Genomic DNA, 19,377 nt, shown 5'->3' on the forward strand with positions numbered 1-19,377 from the left:
CAGGAAGAGTGTCTACCGGTACATCCGGTGAAATATTTCGCCCTAGAAATGTATTTTAAGTGTGTGGTGGGGGTCCCAGACTGCGTCCACTAAGTAGAGTAAGCTTTCAACTCTCCACAGATACCTTTGGTTTGGTGAGGGGCGAAACAGTTTTTGTTATTTTCAAACCAGACAAGAGGGTTTTCCGGGTTTTGCCAAGCCGGAGCGGAGGTAGAGGGACATAGCGTTAGGGAGACGCTATGGACCAGAGCTAGTAGATCTGCTACTTTTGATGCTTTTGTGTGATGCTGTGGTATGATGGAGTTGGGCATTCATTTGCGAGAAAACTAAAAAAGTCACAATATGGAGATAAGAGGTTTCTGCTCAGCAGCAACTATACAAGATTAAAAGGAGAAGCATTGGCTTCCTTTGGGTTCATTTGAGGAGTATTTCTCCTTGCTTGTCTTTATAAAATGTTAAAGGGAAGCTGTCTGGTGGGATCCTTAATGACCCAGATCGTGCATGGGTCTAATGACGGGGCGACAGCGAAGTCCTAGCATGTTTTATAAAGCCTTGGTTCCTTTGAAAGACTCCCCTTTGTAGAATATCTGTCTGGAGACTTGACAGCTGATGCCACTAAAATCTAACAGTGCTCATCATTATCTCCGCTTGTATGATTTATACTTATACCTTTAGAATTTAGACTTATAATCTGCTACTTTCGGTTACGCAACCAAGTGTAAATCAGGCACCAGCCCGTGTCCTTCCTTCTCTGTTGCTCACCCAGTGTCCCTTCCCTCCTCTGTCCACAGTACCAGGGAGCACGAGACCCCGGAGATGAACAAGCTTCGTCAGAGCCTGCGGCGGAAGAAGCCCACCTACGTCCCCGAGGCCAGCAGACCCCACCAGTGGCAGGCCGACGAGGAGGCCGTACGCAAGGGCAAATGTAACTTCCCCGTCAGGGTAAGAAGCTAGCTAGCAGTGTTTTATTCAAGCATTCAAATTTCAAGGTCTCCCCATAACTCTGACAGCGCACAAATGGAACCAAATGAACCCGTCAGGGTTCATTTGGTTCCATTTGTACGTTGTCAGAGTTACAGCCTTTTATGGGTAAATTTAGACCCCCCCCCCCCCCCCTTCACAGAGTCCCTGGAATCCACTTTGAGAACCACTGAACCAGTGGAAACTAAATAGACCGAATTCATACTTCACACGTCGCTTGCCGAAAATATTTTTTTTTTCCCGGATAAGAATGTGATGCGTGCTCACTTATACGGAAGCCATGCAGGCACAATAATGCTTATTGGCTCTCTATAGCATTAAGCCCTTAAAACCCTTAAACTTTGCACCTAGACCCTGATCTCAAGGAGCAAATTGTCAGCTCATCATTAGGGAGCACCTTCCTGTCAATATAAGGATCTAATTGAATATTAATTCTTAGTATCACCTCCCCGTCTGGCTTTCCTCCCTTGAACACAGGCCATTTGTGTGTTCATATACGTAGACGCGGGCAGCTACTTTTACGCTGTGCCACCTGAGCACCCTAACCAACCGGAATTAGAGTCGGTTTCTGTTTAATAAGTTTGAACTAAAGGCAGTGGTTCAACTGAGTTTGTTACTGAATAACTGGAACAAGACCAGAATAACTCAATATGGCACACAGCAGTATAGACCATTCTCAGTCACAGGCAAAAAAGCCTGCATTAACATTACACCATGAGGGAACACAATCATTTTCAGATTTAGTTTTGATGTGTACAGTACAGTAGGTCCTGACAGATGCAGTCACGTGGATCCAGATTTCTTGTTGATAAAAGGATATAGCATTGTGGTTTTGTTTTCCGTGGGAAAAACACAGGCTTCCTTCCAAATATGACTTCCTACCCAAAAATAGAGAAAAATGCACAGTTTGTTCACTGGATATCAGACTTTTAGAGACGGGGAGGTGCTGGAGATGGAAAGAAAAAAAGAGAAAATATCAAAGGGCATCTGCAGCACAAGCAAATCTGAGCAAGAAGGTGGATATACGTCTGAAATGTCTCAGACATTTCTCCTGACATGGTGCACTCAGTGTTCCCGCTTATTATAAGCTACCTTGGACTTGTTTTTCTGTAAAGTTGGTTGTAGATAATTGGTAGTTTTTTTGGGCTTGTTTCTAAAGTGTAGTTGCTTATTTGTGGCTTGTTTTCTAATGTTTTTCCCCCAATACAAGAAAGGTTTTGTGAAAATGTTTAAAAAAATATTTTCCACCTTTTTTCAAAAGATTTGTTTTGAAAATAGCTGTCAAGCTCACAAAGCGTTGTCAGCTTGTCGATCTGCTATTTTAAAATAGCCGATGTAGGTTTCAAGTGCTCTCTGCCTCTTCTTCTGGCCTTGTTTTCATAGACCTGGGTGCTTATTTCTATCGCGAAACCTGGCAACACTGGCTGCAGTGCATTTTTGTAACAAATTTACCGACATGCTGCAGTGAGTTTCTTTTTTTTGTTGCGGCACCAGGAGCCTTGTTTTTGCTGATTGCATCTGGATCACTTAGCTAGAGAGAGAGAGAATGTGAAAGTGTTACAGAGGAGGAGAGAGAGAGAGAGAGAGACGGGAGAAGAAGAGATGGAGAACGATACAGAGTAGGGATAGATGGAGTGTGTCAGGAATTGCCGTTGCTTCACAAAGTTAGCAATGAAATGTCTCAAAATGGAAGACTCACTCTCTCTCTATCTCGGTCTCTATCTCTCTCTCCCTCTCGCTCTCTCTCCGAGGAATAATGTGACTCTGATGAACTGCTGAACTCAACAATGACTCATGAACAATCTACTTCTATAGCAGTGTGTTCTCAAAAACATATTGTGCCATGCAGGGACTGTCAGAAGCCAAAGATTAGTGTTAAAAGTGTTTGCTTTTAAAAAAACAGTATTCAAAGATTTGCACACATTGGCAGGGCAGTGACTCAGGAGCACAAGCGTAATTTGTATAGGGTTGATGGGGTTAATAAACCCAAGGGCCCCCCTACTGGGGACAGTATTATAAATTCATAGGCTATTATATCGTCATTGTCGGGCAGAAACCATCTCCAAGTTTCAAATTTGTAAGTTTTTTTTCGCAAATTAAAGCCCTGAATCATCATACAAGGCCTTCGCACCAAGGTATTGAAAACAGCAGATGTACAAGCACACAACGCCTCGCACCGCAAGACGAAGAGTTTTGGACAAGCCAATGTTTCCACTCGACAACGACGATATGTATTTTGTCATTTCCAATATATCATGGGTCTCTAATCTCCTAATCTATGGGCCCCCCTCACGGCAGTACAGGGCCCTTTTGATCTGAAAACCCATGCAGAATAAGATCTAATTTCGCCCCTGCTCAGGAGCAAGTACATTTACTTTCCAATTGTCAGTACTTTTACTTCTACTCCATTACATCTCAGAGGCAAATATTGTACTTTTACTTCTCTACATTTGTTTGAAAACTTTACCAGTTACAGTACTTTATCTATCTATAAATGCGACAAATCTCTGTCTGTTTGTTTGTAATCCGCGTATCTCGAGAACCGTTCGTCCCACCGGCTTCAGATTCGGCACGCGCGTTCCCCGCTGCGGCGCGGAGTGCAGTGCCGGGCCTCGGCCCGACTCGGCATGCGGTTTTCCCGAAGCGGCGCGAAACGTTCGGAATCTCCTTATGCGGAGCTGATTGTTAACATCAGGCTGTTCCTGAGGAAATCGGCACAATCGCTGACTCATTGTGACATCACTTCATAAAAGGCTCTGACATCACGTACGCCAGGAGTCAACAAAAAATCTCTGTGAATGTGTATGTATGTATGTGAATCTCGAGAACCGTTCTTCCCACCGGCACGCGCGTTCTCCAGATATGGGCATAAAATGAATCCCCGAATGCGGAGCTGATGTCTGACATCAGAGTTTTCCGCAACCGGTACTGTGTGTGCAGAGATCTCCATATATTGGGGTTTGCATTAAAGGGTGGGGACAAAGGCTAACAGAAGGCAAACAGATGGTCAAAACGGGTCCTATGACAACATGACAACAGGTATATTGGGGTTTGCATTAAAGGGTGGGGACAAAGGCTAACAGAAGGCAAACAGATGGTCAAAACGGGTCCTATGACAACAGGTATATTGGGGTTTGCATTAAAGGGTGGGGACAAAGGCTAACAGATGGTCAAAACGGGTCCTATGACAACAGGTATATTGGGGTTTGCATTAAAGGGTGGGGCAGGCATAAAATGGACGCAAATAGCGCAAATAGACAGATATCTCCATATATGGGCATATGGGCATAAAATGGACCCAGAACTATATCTGCAGTGATCTCCATATATGGACATAAAATGGACGCCGACAGACAGACAGATACAGATATCTCCATATATGGGCATAAATGGACACAGGGAAACAGATGGTCAAAACGGGTCCTATGACAACAGGTATAATGGGGTTTGCATTAAAGGGCGGGGCATTAATTCTCTATTTACATCGTTCCCGAGTTGGCCAGGTCGCCGACTAGACGCTGGGCCGCCCGAAGGGCGGCCCAGCTTCTAGTTATCATAACAAAACATACATTAACCACTTCAGCCCTATATACAGTAGCCTACATTTTGGCCATTTGAAAATAGCTGATCTATAAGTTCACAATGCGTCGCATCTTGACACATTGTGAGCTTGTAGATCTGCAATTTTCAAATGATTTTTATACATTTGAAAATGTGTGAAATGAGACATTCTACATAATGAGTACTTGAGCAAGACACTGAACCCCTAAGTGCTTCCGACAAGCAGGTTCTTGCCTTGATTGATTGGTTTCCTCCTCCACCGGTGTGTGTGAATGTGCGTGTGCAAGTGGGTGAATGTAAAAGTGTTTTTTCTTTGTAAAAGATGCCATAGAAATGCAGAACATTAATAGCACCACCTGGGTGTGCAGAGAAAGAAAATAAACCCACTGTTTCAGAAGAGAAAGATAGACTGACGCTCCTGTTCTCCCTCTTTCCGCTATAATAGGCTAAGGGCAGTGGTGTAAAGTAACTAAGTACATTTACTTAAGTACTGTACTTAAGTACAGTTTTGAGGTACAGTATTTGTACTTTAATTAAGTAGGCCTATTTCCAGTTTTCAGTACTTTTACTTCTACTCCACTACATTTCGGATCCAAATATTGTACTTTTACTCCACTTAGTCCACTATAATTATTTGAAAACTTTAGTTACTAGTAACTAGTTACAGATATAAATGATTATATTATAAAACGTACATTTATGCACTTTATAGCCCTATTCTATACCTTGGCTATTTGAAAATAGCCGCGTTGTGAGCTTGTAGACCTGCTATTTTCAAACATTTTTGTACTTTTACTTTTGGTACTTTAACTCAGCGGGTGCCCACAAGGTGTCTACACGCCAATCTCTTTGATGTCTCTGGAGGCCCACGACGCGTTGACGTGTTTACTGTATTTACAGTATTAACTTTAAATCTCACCGTTAGGTTGGGGCTGCGCCTGGATGTAGCCCATTAGCCGCTAGTTGCTTCGAGTCGACGCTGAGAGCATCGCGCGGCCGTTTTTCTCCGTATACTCCAATGCATTTCCCCATCTTTAACGCCCTTTATCTCTGATGTTTGTTTTATGGCTAAAACTGTGGCGTGGTGCGGCAAAATGTCCAAATTTTGATCGGCAATGAACAGCTATGATCAACACAGTATGTTACACAATAACATCCTGTCTGCGGTCATGTGACCAAGTGACGTCATGACGCATGCATTGACGCAGCAGGGCCGGATTCAATACAATGGTGGTGGGCCTGGGCAGCGAGAGGGGATAAATGGGGCAATCCAGGAGCACCCGATGTGTTAAGTACATTTTGATGCCAATACTTTCGTACTTTTACTCAAGTACATTTTGAATTCCAGACTTTTACTTGTAAGGGTGCCCACACACCAAAATACCTAGAGTGGAATCCGCCAATGCATTTCAATGAGAATGGAGCGTTTTTTTGCCAGTAGAGGATTTCTGCAAAAAACGCTACATTCTCATTGAAATGCATTGGCGGATTCCACTCTAGGTATTTTGGTGTGAGGGCACCCTAAGGGTGCACACACACCAAAATACTTATGAGAGTGGAATCCGCATTCCGCCATTGCATTTCAGTGAGAATGGAGCGGTTTCATGCCAGTAGAGGATTTCTGCAAAAAACGCTCAATTCTCATTGAAATGCATTGGCGGAATACGGATTCCACTCTCATACGTATTTTGGTGTGTGTGCACCCTAACAGAGAATTTCTACATTGCAGTATTGATACTTTTACTCAAGTAAAAATTTGAGTATTTTTTCCACCTCTGCATGGCTAAGGGTTTCCCACTCGGCAAAAATAGCCTTTATACTGTATACACAGTACAGATAAATACAATTGTAGACAGGCTATTTTTTGGTTATTATTTAAGCATTTGAAGTGGTCAAACTAGCAACATGTGCAGAATGATGCATCTTCCATAAAACCTGACCTCACATTTCACTCCAAGGTTAAAGTCTCAACCTGTGATTTCTTCACCCAGTTGGCTGTGTGTTGAGATCAGCAGGAACAGTATAGAACATCATTGTATTTATGGTATAGGAAGCAGCTAGTGGTTGTGTGTGTGTGCGTGTGTATGTGTATGTGTATGTGTATGTGTGTGCACAATTCACACATTAGGACTTGTCCATTCAAACATGTTTAGTCATGACTTGAGATAATATTTTTGCTCTAATCCATGCACTCACTTGTTCAAGGTTACTTTGGCCGAATCCTTTGAAAGTTACCCTGCGACAATGAAACACCTCTCTCTCTCTCTCTCTCTCTCTCTCTCTCTCTCTCTCGCTCTCCAGTACCTGGGTTTGGTCGAGGTAGAGGAGTCCCGAGGGATGCATGTATGTGAGGAGGCAGTGAAGAAGCTCAAAGTTGTGAGTATATCCAGATGATCCACGCACACAGACGCACGCACACACACACACACGCACACGCACACGCACACGCACACACACACACACACACACGCACACACACACACGCACACGCACACACACACACACACACACACACACACACACACACACACACACACACACCTGTAGCGCTCGGCTAAGCTGCAGTGTTGTTGTGGTGCAGTGTGTTTCACAGCAGTAGCATTTGTTGTACTCACTCCAACTTCACTGGAGGTCATTACACACCTTTTCACTGCAGCATGCGCATGCAGCATCAGCTAATAATACACACACACACACACACACACACACACACACACACACACACACACACACACACACACACACACACACACACACACACACACACACTCATCTTTCCTCTCTATGACTGTATACATGAATAATGCCCATCATTTGTACAGAAAACATATTTATTCCTCTCTCTCCCTTCTTGTATTTCTGTCTGTGTCTGTGTCTGTGTATGTGACTGTGACTGTGACTGTGACTGTGTCTGTGTCTGTGACTGTGTCTGTGACTGTGTCTGTGTCTGTGTCTGTGTCTGTGACTGTGACTGTGACTGTGACTGTGACTGTGTCTGTGACTGTGTCTCTGTCTGTGTCTGTGACTGTGTCTCTGTCTGTGTCTCTGTCTGTGTCTCTGTCTGTGTCTCTGTCTCTGTCTGTGTCTCTGTCTGTGTCTGTGTCTGTGACTGTGTCTGTGTCTGTGTCTGTGACTGTGTCTGTGTCTGTGACTGTGTCTGTGTCTGTGACTGTGACTGTGTCTCTGTCTGTGTCAGTGTCAGTGTCAGTCATGTCCAAACAGGCCGCATGGTGTATTTTTAGCCCAGGTCCATGCAGGCTTAGTGCTCTTATCGCTGCCTGGTGCCCTCCTCTGGAGAAACAGGCCTAGTGCCAGCCGCTCTGCTCTCCTCCTTCATTTAACTCTCAATGTGTACACATGTAATCTTATGCGACCAAATGGACCATTTTAACACCCAAATCAACCCAGAGTTCACTTAACACAAGAGGGCGGAAACATCTTATTCTATTCTATATATATTTTTTTTTCATAAATGATTGCCACACTTGATCATACTACAGTGTCAAACAAAAGCATCAAAACCTTTGCTATTTTCGAATTCGAATCCTGAAAAGTAACAGTTTTGGACATATTTTGGTTTCCACCCGACAGAATGGAAACAATCTTGAATCTGTATTCAAGCTAATTTGCCAAGTGCTAAAGAACTTTGAAACTAAACTAATGTGTTGTGTGTCTCTGTCTCTAGAGTGGTAAAAAGACAGTCAAAGCAGTGCTGTGGGTGTCGGCAGACGGACTCAGGGTGGTGGATGAGAAAACAAAGGTAAGTGTGTGGCACGTAATGTCTGTGTTTGTGTGTTTGTGTGTGTGTGTGCGTGCCTGTGTGCACGTACAGTACATGAGGTGTTTCTTCTCGTCACCACTGAGGTCTACGTTTTTCAAGGTCCAAGATCAGAACCAGACGTGTCGGAATGAAAATGAGGCTGCTTTTATGAGCAGCATGGCAACGTACCACCATTGAAAAAGTTATATTAACTTTTATAAGTTATATATAACAGCTATAAAAGGGTGGGTGTCAGCAGACGGACTCAGGGTGGTGGATGACAAAACAAAGGTACCGGTAAGTGTGTGGCACGTAATGTCTGTGTTTGTGTGTTTGTGTGTGTGTGTGTGCGTGCCTGTGTGCACGTACAGTACATGAGGTGTTTCTTCTCGTCACCACTGAGGTCTACGTTTTTCAAGGTCCAAGATCAGAACCAGACTTGTCGGAATGAAAATGAGGCTGCTTGTATGAGCAGCATGGCAACGTACCACCATTGAAAAAGTTATATTAACTTTTATAAGTTATATATAACAGCTATAAAAGCATAGCAGTATTCTGCTTTGAAAGCGTTTATTGGAGGTGGAGGTATCTCGAGTCTCGAACTAGCGATACTTTTGTCATCAGAGAGAAAAGAATGGATAGTGTGGCGCTGGCTGCTGACGTAGCCTCGCGTAGCCAGGCTTACTCATCTGCAAAGAGAAAAGCCTGGTGACAATATCAGGCAGAGACTGTTCAACTTCCGCCGCGAGAATTTCACCGGCAGACTACAACGCATGACGTAACTTCCGTTAAACACAGCACTTCCGCCAATTCCGCTAGAACCAACCGGAAGTCATATTGTGGCCAGGGTGCTGATGACGTAGCTACCCTAACCTACTCTGATTCGTTGGAACAACATCCAATCAGCAACGACGTTGACTACGTAACAGGTGACGTTCGGAAATATGAATCAAATGGAGGCTTGCCAGACTGAGAAGCGAAGTGACAAAACCAATCCACTGAACGTAGCGTGGCAGGCTGGGACCCAGGCTAGTTCCCTCTCTCTCTGTCTCTCTCTCTCTCTCTCTGCCCTCTCAACTCCCATTCTGGCACGGTTTGATGATGTCACCCTAAAACCCCGACAACAGAAGGGATGGCTACTGTGACGCCTGATGTGACTGTGTGACTGTGTGTGTGTGTGTGTGTGTGTGTGTGTGTGTGTGTGTGTGTGTGTGTGTGTGTGTGTGTGTGTGTGTGTGTGTGTGTGTGTGTGTGTGTGTGTGTGTGTGTGTGTGTGCGCGTGCGTGCGTGCGTGCGTGTGTGTGAGAGAGGAAGGGTCTCATGCTGTGGAGATATTTGTGAGTAAAGCATAAGGGTGACATCGCTGTCACTTCCTGTGTCTTTTCAGCTGGTCGAGTTGGTCACATAAGACCTCCTAACATCCCTGCTGATGAAACAAACACACACACACACACACACACACACACACACACACACACACACACACACACACACACACACGCGCACACACAGCCCATTCAAACGTATGTGAGACACCTCCGCATGACCTTTATATAAAGCAATGGACGGGCAAACTATGACACATCCTGTGTGTCACATGCTACTGTATTGTATAGCACTAATGGTCACACAGTGAGTCACCTCCTCTCTGTCCGTCTCTCTCACAAACTTACGCACGCACGCACGCACGCACGCACGCACGCACGCACGCACGCACGCACGCACGCACGCACGCACGCACGCACGCACGCACGCACGCACGCATTCCTTTACATATACTGTGAATAGTACACAGTCAGGACCACAATGGAAACAAGCCCTCAGGGCCTTTTCAGTTATCCTTTTACAGTAGCATTACTGTACCTCAGACAATCAATCAATAATGAATCAATCAATCAATACACATTGCACGGAACAGATATGGAACCTGTAAACAAATGCCATGAATACGCACACACATACAATATAGACCAGTGTTTCTCAAACTTTCACATTTCAAGGTCTCCCCTTAACTCTGACAGCATACAAATGGAACCAAATGGACCCTAACAGGTCCATTTGGTTCCATTTGTATGCTGTCAGAGTTACAGACCTGTATGGGTCAATTTAGACCCCCATAAAGGAACCCACAGAGTCCCTGGAATCCACTTTGAGAACCACTGATATAGACAGCAGAACACAAAGTGCCTGAAAACCACACACACACACATGCACATGCACACGCTCACACACACACACATACACACGCGCGCGCGCACGCACACTCCGTCCATCCGTCTCTCCATGTTGCTGCTGGGAGAGCCTTTCACCTCGGTACCAGCAGGCCCCTTCATTCACTAATTGGCCCACAATGAATAGAACTGTTATTCTTTCCAGTCCTTTATCTCCACATCCCTCCCTCCCTCCCTCCTCCCTCTCCTCTCCTCCTCAGCCTCCCCTTCTTCCTCTCCTTCCCCTCATCCTCCCCTCCTTTTGTCAGTGCAACACAGGAGGAGAGGAAGTGTGTGTGTGAACCCTCTCTTTCTTCTCTCTCTCTCTCGCTCTCTCTTCTCTTCTCTCATGTGTTCTCTTATTCGTTCAGTGGGTCATGAGGAGGTTGGGGGGGGGGGGGGGGGGGGGGGGTGAGTCAGGGGCCCCTTAATGTACACACAGAGAATGAAAGAGCTAGGGCCCCCCTTGCCCCCTCTCCCCTCAGTATCCATGCTGAGACAGACTGAATAAAGCCTTTCTATTATGAAGTGGTGGAAACATCCTCGGCCGTGAAAAGAGCTGCGGCGGTGTCATGTCATCATGTGAGCTTCTGTTCTCTGACTGGGTGTGTGTGTGTAAACAGGAAGATGGCAGGGTTTAGTGGAGGGTCAGCCACTTAAACTCTTTAAGGCAGTGTTTCTCAAACTTTCACATCTCAAGGTCTTTCCCTTAACTCTGACAGTTTACAAATGGAACCATGGCTCCCGCCCAGAACTCATGTACGATTCCAAATCAAGCGTCAGTCAGTAGACTAGGAGCAAATGACCTCTGACCCTATCCACCTGCTGAAATAATCTTGGTTGATTGGTAGTTGATTGACCATGCAATCTTATCTTAAGGTTAACTTGTCATTCATTTGTTGACCTGGGATCCTATAGTTTGTTTCAATGTACAGATTATGTTTTGAGATTATACTGTTTAGACTGATCCTAGGTTACTATCTAGATGCATTTGATGTACTGTATGTGTTTACCTTGGATAAGAACTCCGTTAAATGCCTAAATTGTAAATTGATTCACTCTGACCTTTTTCTCTCTCTCTGTCTCTCTGTCTGTCTCTCTCTCTCTCTCTCTCTCTCTCTCTCTCTATCTCTCTCTCTCTCTCTCTCTCTCAGGACCTCATAGTGGACCAGACCATAGAGAAGGTATCGTTCTGCGCTCCAGACCGGAACTACGACAAGGCCTTCTCCTACATCTGCCGAGACGGAACCACGAGACGATGGATCTGCCACTGCTTCATGGCCCTCAAAGACTCGGTGAGACCCACGGCCCATACAGCCAGTAGTGTCACACCGTGAAACCACTGTATAAAACATATCATCGCTGTCAGGCAGAAAGAAACTGTATCTCCGTATTCAAACATTTTGTGTTCAATTTTCAATTATCAATTTGACTGAGGTTTACACCCAATATGTGGTATTAGATGTTCAGCCCCTTCACACTGCCTTGTGACTTGACAATTGTTTTAAGTTATCTTACATATGGCTTTTCTTGTTTTTGACGTGACCCATGACGACCCAAAACGTTAATTTGGGGGTCCTTGACATTGAAAGCGTTTGAGAACCAGTTCAATACAGTGTTCATTTTGTCGACCATGGCGGAAAATGTTTTATTTCGTTTATTGACGTAAACGAAATAAAAACTAAGCTATGATGGCTAAAACCGAGCTTGTAGATTGTCTATTTTCAGCATGCAACCAAGTGTAAAATCTGCCATATCACGACGCCATCAAGGTGTGCCAAAATACATTTTTGTCGACAAAATCAACTGCAGAATTAGTCGGCTTAAGTCTTTTGATATTTAGTCTAAAACTAGACTAAAACCGACACTTTTCAGATGACAAAAACATGACTAAAACTCAATGACATTTTATTCAAAAGACTAAAATGTTGCTGTCAAAATGAACACTGGTGCGACAGAAGGAGCAAGGATGGCATAGCAAGGCTCTGATGTTATTCACCTGCCCCACCCTATGACTCATGAGCAGCAGGAATGGGCCTGGAACCAACAACCTCCACTGTGTCATCCTCCTCCCCTCCTGTGCATGCTGTTGTCATCTGCTCTTGGGCTGGCTCTAAGACTGTCGGTTGGATTAGTAATCTGTGCACAACAGAGGCCGGGAGCACAGCCCCGTGGGATTAGAGGAGGGGATTAGAGAGAGAGAGAGAGAGAGAGAGAGAGCAGCAGCCAGCTCCGAGGGGTTACGTACCGTAGAGACAGTGTTGGAAAAAGTACTCAAACATTTTACTTAAAAGTATCAATACTGCTACATATTTAGAAATACACTGTTAGGGTGCCCTCAGACCAAAATACCTATGAGAGTGGAATCCGCATTCTGCCTATGCATTTCAATGAGAGTGAAGCGGTTTCATGCCAGCAGAGGATTTCTGCAAAAAACGCTCCCTTCTCATTGAAATGCATTGGCAGAACGCGGATTCCACTCTCATAGGTATTTTGGTCTGAGGGCACCCTTACAAGTAGAAGTCCGTAGTCTAAAATGTACAAAAAGTAAAAAGTACTGAAGTATTGGCATCAAAATGTACTTTAAAGTACATTTAAATACAAAAAAGTGCAAAATGTTTGAAAATAGCAGATCTACAGCCTCACAACGCGTCGCAATGCGACACGTTGTGAGCTTGTAGATCGGCTATTTTCAAATAGCCATGGTATAAAATAGGGCTAAAGTGGATTTGTGTATGTTTTATAATATAATCATTTATATCTGCAAAGTAACTAGTGACTAAAGTTTTCAAATAATGGTAATGGAGTAAAAGTACAATATTTGGATCCGAGATGTAGTGGAGTAGAAGTAAAAGTATTGGAAATTGGAAACACTCAAGTAAAGTACAAATACCTAAAAATTGTACTTAAGCACAGTACTTAAGAAAATCTACTTAGTTACTTTACACCACTGAGTAGAGTACAGTACAGTACAGTACAGTACAGTACAGTACAGTACAGTACAGTACAGTATGTATGGAGCTCTGCCCCGTCTGTCTCCTGTCACCTTCCCTCCTTCGTCTCTGTAGTTCTCCTTCTCAATCACTTCCGTCTTAAAGGAGTAGCACCCCCAAAATGACTTTTTTCTATTTATTACTCATGCCATAGAGACCCAAATACATTTTTGTGAGAATCAATGGGGGTAAATTTACTTGACCATTTGACCCTAAATTTACCTCCATTGGTTCTGACCCAAATGCATTTCAGTCCCCATCCAGGGCCATGCATTTGGGTCCCCATCCAGAATCAATGGGGGTACATTTACTATAATCGATTCTTTTGTTTTAGGAATGCGACAAATACAAAAAAATATTATTGAACTCAAATCTCCATGGCATGAGTAAGGTCTTTGCACACTGCTGCGCTTTTTCGGACGAATATTGGAGCGCATTTCGGAGCACATAAATATGTACCTCACGTTATTTCAATCATGTTTGCACACTGCCGCCCGTTTTGTATTTAATTTCGGACCAGGGTTATTTTTAAAGCACGCTGTGCCGTGTAATGTATTTCACTGGGGTTCTGGATTTGTTGCCACCTGAAAGTGTTTTGTGCCCCCCATCTGAAACTATTGTGCCACGGACCCCCATCTGAAACAGGGACCCCCATCTGAAAGTATTTTGTGCCAGGGACCCCCTGAAGACTAGATTTGTCGGAAATAAAATCTCCTGGTCCCCCGCCCCCTCCCACAAAGGACCCCACTTTGAAACCCACTGACATAGACACAGTGGAGAGAAGGGAGGGTGGAATAACTTGCACTCGCTGACACCAGGCATAACCTCTGCTTGACATTTGACAAAAGGGGATTTGGAAGGCGATAATTTGTAGGCCTATAATCCGACCCGCGTTTGAAGCGCTTACATCCTGTATTGTGGATATGCCTATAGGTTTAGCTCCAAATGATGACCTGCTTATTATTCTGCGACCTTGAATTGTGAGACAGGCGGACGTGCACAAACCCACTGGGCACCACCACTGTGTCACAATTTAGATAGAAGCCTCGTTTTGTGCGAGAAGAGACGCAGTGTACGGCGAGAAATGGAGACACAGTGTCGGAAGCATTGTTCAAAAATCTTTGAGCAGCTAATCGTTTGTACTCGTTGGACTTCAATTAACCACCAAAAGTAGTTAATGTAGCATGACAATCATCCTAACCACTTCATCCATTTATATGTTAGCTATTCAGAAATATCAGATCTACAAGATCTTTTTGCTAAAATATTGAACACATTAGGTAACACTTGCTATGCATGCCATGTCAATAATGTATTATAAACATCTAATCTATCTATTTACCAACAGAATATGGACACGGTTAAAGCATAGGGTTCAAGTGGTTAATATAAAAAAGGAGAAAAAAAGTCTATCACACAAAGATTTGGAGGACCCCCTGTAGTAACTCTGAGGACCCCCTGTTGAAGACCCTTGCTCTAATACACAACATTGTGTTGTCGTTGTTGTCTCTTTCCCGGTACCTCCACCAGGGGGAGCGTCTGAGCCACGCGGTGGGCTGTGCCTTCGCCGCCTGCCTGGAGAGGAAGCAGCGCAGGGAGAAAGAGTGCGGCGTGACGGCCTCCTTCGACGCCAGCCGCACCTCCTTCGTCCGCGAGGGCTCCTTCCGCATCACCGCCTCCTCCGGCCAGCAGGGCGGCGGCAGCGGAAGCAGCGGGGAGCGAGACGACATCATGAAGCTGCAGGAGAAGAAGAAAGGTAAGAAGACAGCGCCATTCCAAAGCATATAGCGCTTGTGCTATGACCACGACCACCTAGCCTGGGTGCTAGCCTGTTCGCTCCGTTCGGCGATTTGTTTTGTATCTCCGCATCACAGTCTGGAAAGCCTCCTATCTCCAAGGGGAGGTGGGACATAGAAGCGGGATTCACACATCCGTGGCTTCCGATTGGTCTTTGGTGATGTCTGTCAAACACACCAGTGTGCTGAGTGTGTTTATGATGACGTTGCTACGATAACCCTACTCTGATTCGTTGGAACAACATCCAATCAGCAACGACGACGCCTACCGGTACGTCACAACTTGCTTCCTGAAATACGAGTCAACGGAATCATTTCCAGACTGTGATGCGGAGAGACAAAACAAATTGCGGAATGGAGCGAACGGGGTGGCACCCAGGCTAACGACCACCCGCTTCTGTGACAAACGCAAGAGGTTTCTGCCCGACAGAAATGATATACAGATCCATCAAAAAGAAAATTGAATATTGAGTAAAAAAGCGTTGCAGATGCCATAGCACCCCAAATCATAACTGACTTCGGAAAACTTCCCACTGGTCAACTCTGACTTCTCTATAAATCCTTGTTTTGAGTGGTCTCATGAAATATTGACTTTTGATATTCATGAGATTTTAACAAAAAAAAAAGAGATTTGGAATAATTCACTGAATGTGCAATGTATGTAGACTATATGAAAGTTTCAAGAAAGTTTACTTTCACACAAGATTCTATACATTTTTTTTTATGGATCTGGGTGTCATTTGGATCATCAGGGGAACACAATTGCCACCCCCTATTGTCACATTTGATAATAATAATGAATAGCATTTTTATAGCGTCTGTCCCTCTCCTCTCCTCTCCTCTCCTCTCCTCTCCTCTCCTCTCCTCTCCTCTCCTCTCCTCTCCTCTCCTCTCCTCCCCTCCCCTCTCCTCTCCTCTCCTCTCCTCTCCTCTCCTCCCCTCCCCTCTCCTCTCTCCTCTCCTCTCCTCCCCTCCCCTCCCCTCTCCTCTCCTCTCCTCTCCTCCCCTCCCCTCCCCTCTCCTCTCCTCTCCTCTCCTCTCCTCTCCTCTCCTCTGTGCCCCTGCAGACCCAGCCTGTGCCATCATCCCCGCCCTGCCACCTGGCACGGCCTCTCCTCCCGAGGGGGCGGCCTCCCCCGTGGAGCGCCCGGAGCCCGGCGGGCCCCACGCCATCCCCCGGCGCCACGCGCCCATCGAGCAGCTGGTGCGCCAGGGCTCCTTCCGCGGCTTCCCGGCGCTGAGCGGGAAGAACTCGCCCTTCAAGAGGCAGCTGTCGCTCCGCCTTAACGACCTGCCGTCCACGCTGCAGCGCAAGACCGACTACCAGGGGAGCAGCAACCCCGGTGGTGAGTGGGAGAGAGAGTGTGTGTGTGTGGGGTATGTGTGTGTGTGGGTGTGGTCAGGTTAGAACCATAGACTGTAAAAAGAAATGGACAACATAACGCCACTGGTTTCTACAGACCATAAATGAAGCCTATTTTGACCCAAATGCATTGGGGTCCCCATCCGGAATCAAAGGGGGTAAATTTATTGTAATCACATTATTGTCTTAGGTGACAAAAAATGTGACAAAAAACAAAAAATATTATTGAACTCAAGTCTCCATGGCGTGAGTAATCAATAGAAAAAAGTCATTTGGGGGGTGAACTACTCCTTTAAGTGACTAAAAGGTTTGTCACTGCCAGACAGAGGCAACATTATAGTCTACATCTATGTATTATTTATACATTTGTCAGTGCATTTTTGTATCCATATTCATGATTTCTGGATATTCTTCCCTTAGACCAGGTGTTCCAATGCCTCTGCATTTTCCACAGTGAAATGTGATTACTCGCTCCCTTGCAAATGCTCTTTGTTGCGAGATCTTGCAGACTCCAGTCCAGAGGGTCTGTTTTTTTCCCCCTTTGACTTTAGAGCTCGTCTTCATCAGTTACATTATCCCAGACAACAGCTTGCGCAAATTGTTCACCTGAAAGGCTGCCTTTTTTGCATTTTAAGATGAGTGCAGATTAAAACTCAAGCACTCTTATGCAACACCCAAACTGCTCACATTCCCATTGCTTTACTCTTGCATCAACGTTGTGATGATGTGAATTTCAAACAAGTGCTTGAACCCAATGTCTCTAGTCAACAGTATGCATACTAATAGGCTAGCTCCTTGAACGCCTTTGTGCAGCAATGTTTATTTGTGCGTGCGTTTCTTCTGTTGTGTACATAGCCCTTGGATGCGTTTCACATTTGCTTGTTTTAATGCATATAAACTATTGCTGGGTAAAATCATCATCGTCTCTGTCAGGTGGAAACCTCATATGTCCAAAACTGTTTCTTTTCAGGATTAAAATTTAAAAGTATCAAAAGCACACGCACACACATGCACATGCACACTCACACACACACACACACATATACTCACACACTCACACCTGCCGCCCGTCACATTAAAGAAGCTCACTTAACATAGTGCTACAGGATCACAGCTCTCAATAACTGATTGCTGTCATTAGAGCGAGATGAGTGGGAAGGCTGATCAGAATGTTAAAACACGGACGCACACACGCACGCACGCATGCATGCACGCACACACACACGCACACATGCACGCACTCACCTAAACCCACATCATGCACCATGGACTCTCTCACACTTTGCTTTCTTTCTGTTTAAATTCAGTCTCTTTCTGTCTGTACCTTTCTCTCTTTCTCTCTTTCTGTCGTTCTCTCTCCCTTTACGCATGCATGCACACACCAGGGACGTGCAGAGAATGTTAGAGAGGCAGGGGCTGACATTTCTAAAAGGGCACTTCTGGTGAAAATATCGGCGCGCTGCAACATGTTGTGAGCTTGAAGATTGCCTATTTTTGGTGCTTCATACCTCACTGAACTAATAACATAATCAAGCCAATACTGGAGATGTAGCGTACGGCATGGATTTCTATACAGATAGGGCAATTCTCTCAACATAAGATGCTGCATTCAAGTTCAGGAGAGTTTGGAAAAGATAGCATGGAAAGGAGGGCATTTACTGTACATTTCTTTCACCATACTGAAAACTGTATTCATGGTCTGGAGAGGGTACTTTTTACAGACTGATAAAAGGGCTGTGTGGCAAACGCACATACACACACACACGCAGTGCACGCACGCACGCATACAGAGAGAGGCTTGCACGCACTTAACAGCGGCTGCCAGCCGGTTCTGTAGGCTGGCGTTGTGTGAACAAAGTGTGTATTGATCTGGTTGGTCAGTCAGTTGTCCTGCTCAGCCAGAGACTTCAACACACTCGGCCCTCTGCAGCCCCTTAAAGCTGTCACTGCACACACGCGTGCACACACACTCACACACACACGCGCACGCACGCACGCACGCATGCACGCACGCACGCACACACACACACACACACACACACACACACACACACACACACACACTCACATGTGCTAACACATGCTTGTATATAGAGCAGTGAGCAGTGATGGCTGAGTGGTTAGTGTCCATACCTACGACTCCGGAGGCCCCAGAGGTCGCAGGTACGATTCCCTGCTCCAGCTATCACTGCTGCCCTCCCCCTCGCGCTCCTTGTGGGCAGCACTGGATTCAGCTGGGTTAAGCTGAAAAAAGCAGCTGGGTTGGGCTGCAAATATCTGAACAATATTCTAACTTTTTGTGTTTTCTTTCGTAACTCAACGCCCTACTTGCTCATACTACAGCGTCACACAAAAGCATCAAAAGTAGCAGATCCACAAGCTGGAAACGTGGCGAGAAGCGGCGCGTTTTGAGCTTGTAGATCTGCCATTTTTATTTGAATCCTGAAAAGTAACAGTTTTTGCACTCTAAAAACAAAAACTAGGCTCTACTCAATTTTATTGGTGAAACATTTTTACACTCAAAAATATTGAGTAAATATTACTGTTATGAAATCAGGTAGATGATACTCAATTAATTTGAGTAAAAGTAACCAAAACTTTTACGTACTTATTAACAACTAAAATTGAGTACAATGACCTAAAGAAATTGAGTAGATATAATTAAATTATTCAGTCAATGCCACAAAAGACTACAAGTAAATACATTGAAATA

At 45.0% G+C, this 19,377-nt stretch overlaps 1 protein-coding gene across 1 annotated transcript in view; it reads left to right on the plus strand.

Moving 5' to 3' along the window:
* Positions 1 to 813: 813 nt before the first annotated feature.
* Positions 814 to 19,377, plus strand: part of numbl (NUMB like endocytic adaptor protein) — a gene marked incomplete at its 3' end in the record, with an annotated part of 28,496 nt that continues 9,932 nt past the window's right edge. The window contains exons 1-6 of the mRNA XM_080731469.1: positions 814 to 942; positions 6,844 to 6,918; positions 8,228 to 8,302; positions 11,667 to 11,807; positions 15,036 to 15,261; positions 16,369 to 16,644. Of these exons, the coding sequence (XP_080587595.1) occupies positions 817 to 942; positions 6,844 to 6,918; positions 8,228 to 8,302; positions 11,667 to 11,807; positions 15,036 to 15,261; positions 16,369 to 16,644 (919 nt within the window). The 5' untranslated portion in view covers positions 814 to 816. The remainder of the gene's footprint in view (positions 943 to 6,843; positions 6,919 to 8,227; positions 8,303 to 11,666; positions 11,808 to 15,035; positions 15,262 to 16,368; positions 16,645 to 19,377) is intronic.

The sequence above is a fragment of the Nannobrachium achirus genome (assembly GCF_963921795.1).
Source record: "Nannobrachium achirus genome assembly, chromosome: 8".
In the NCBI taxonomy this organism is placed as follows: domain Eukaryota; kingdom Metazoa; phylum Chordata; class Actinopteri; order Myctophiformes; family Myctophidae; genus Nannobrachium; species Nannobrachium achirus.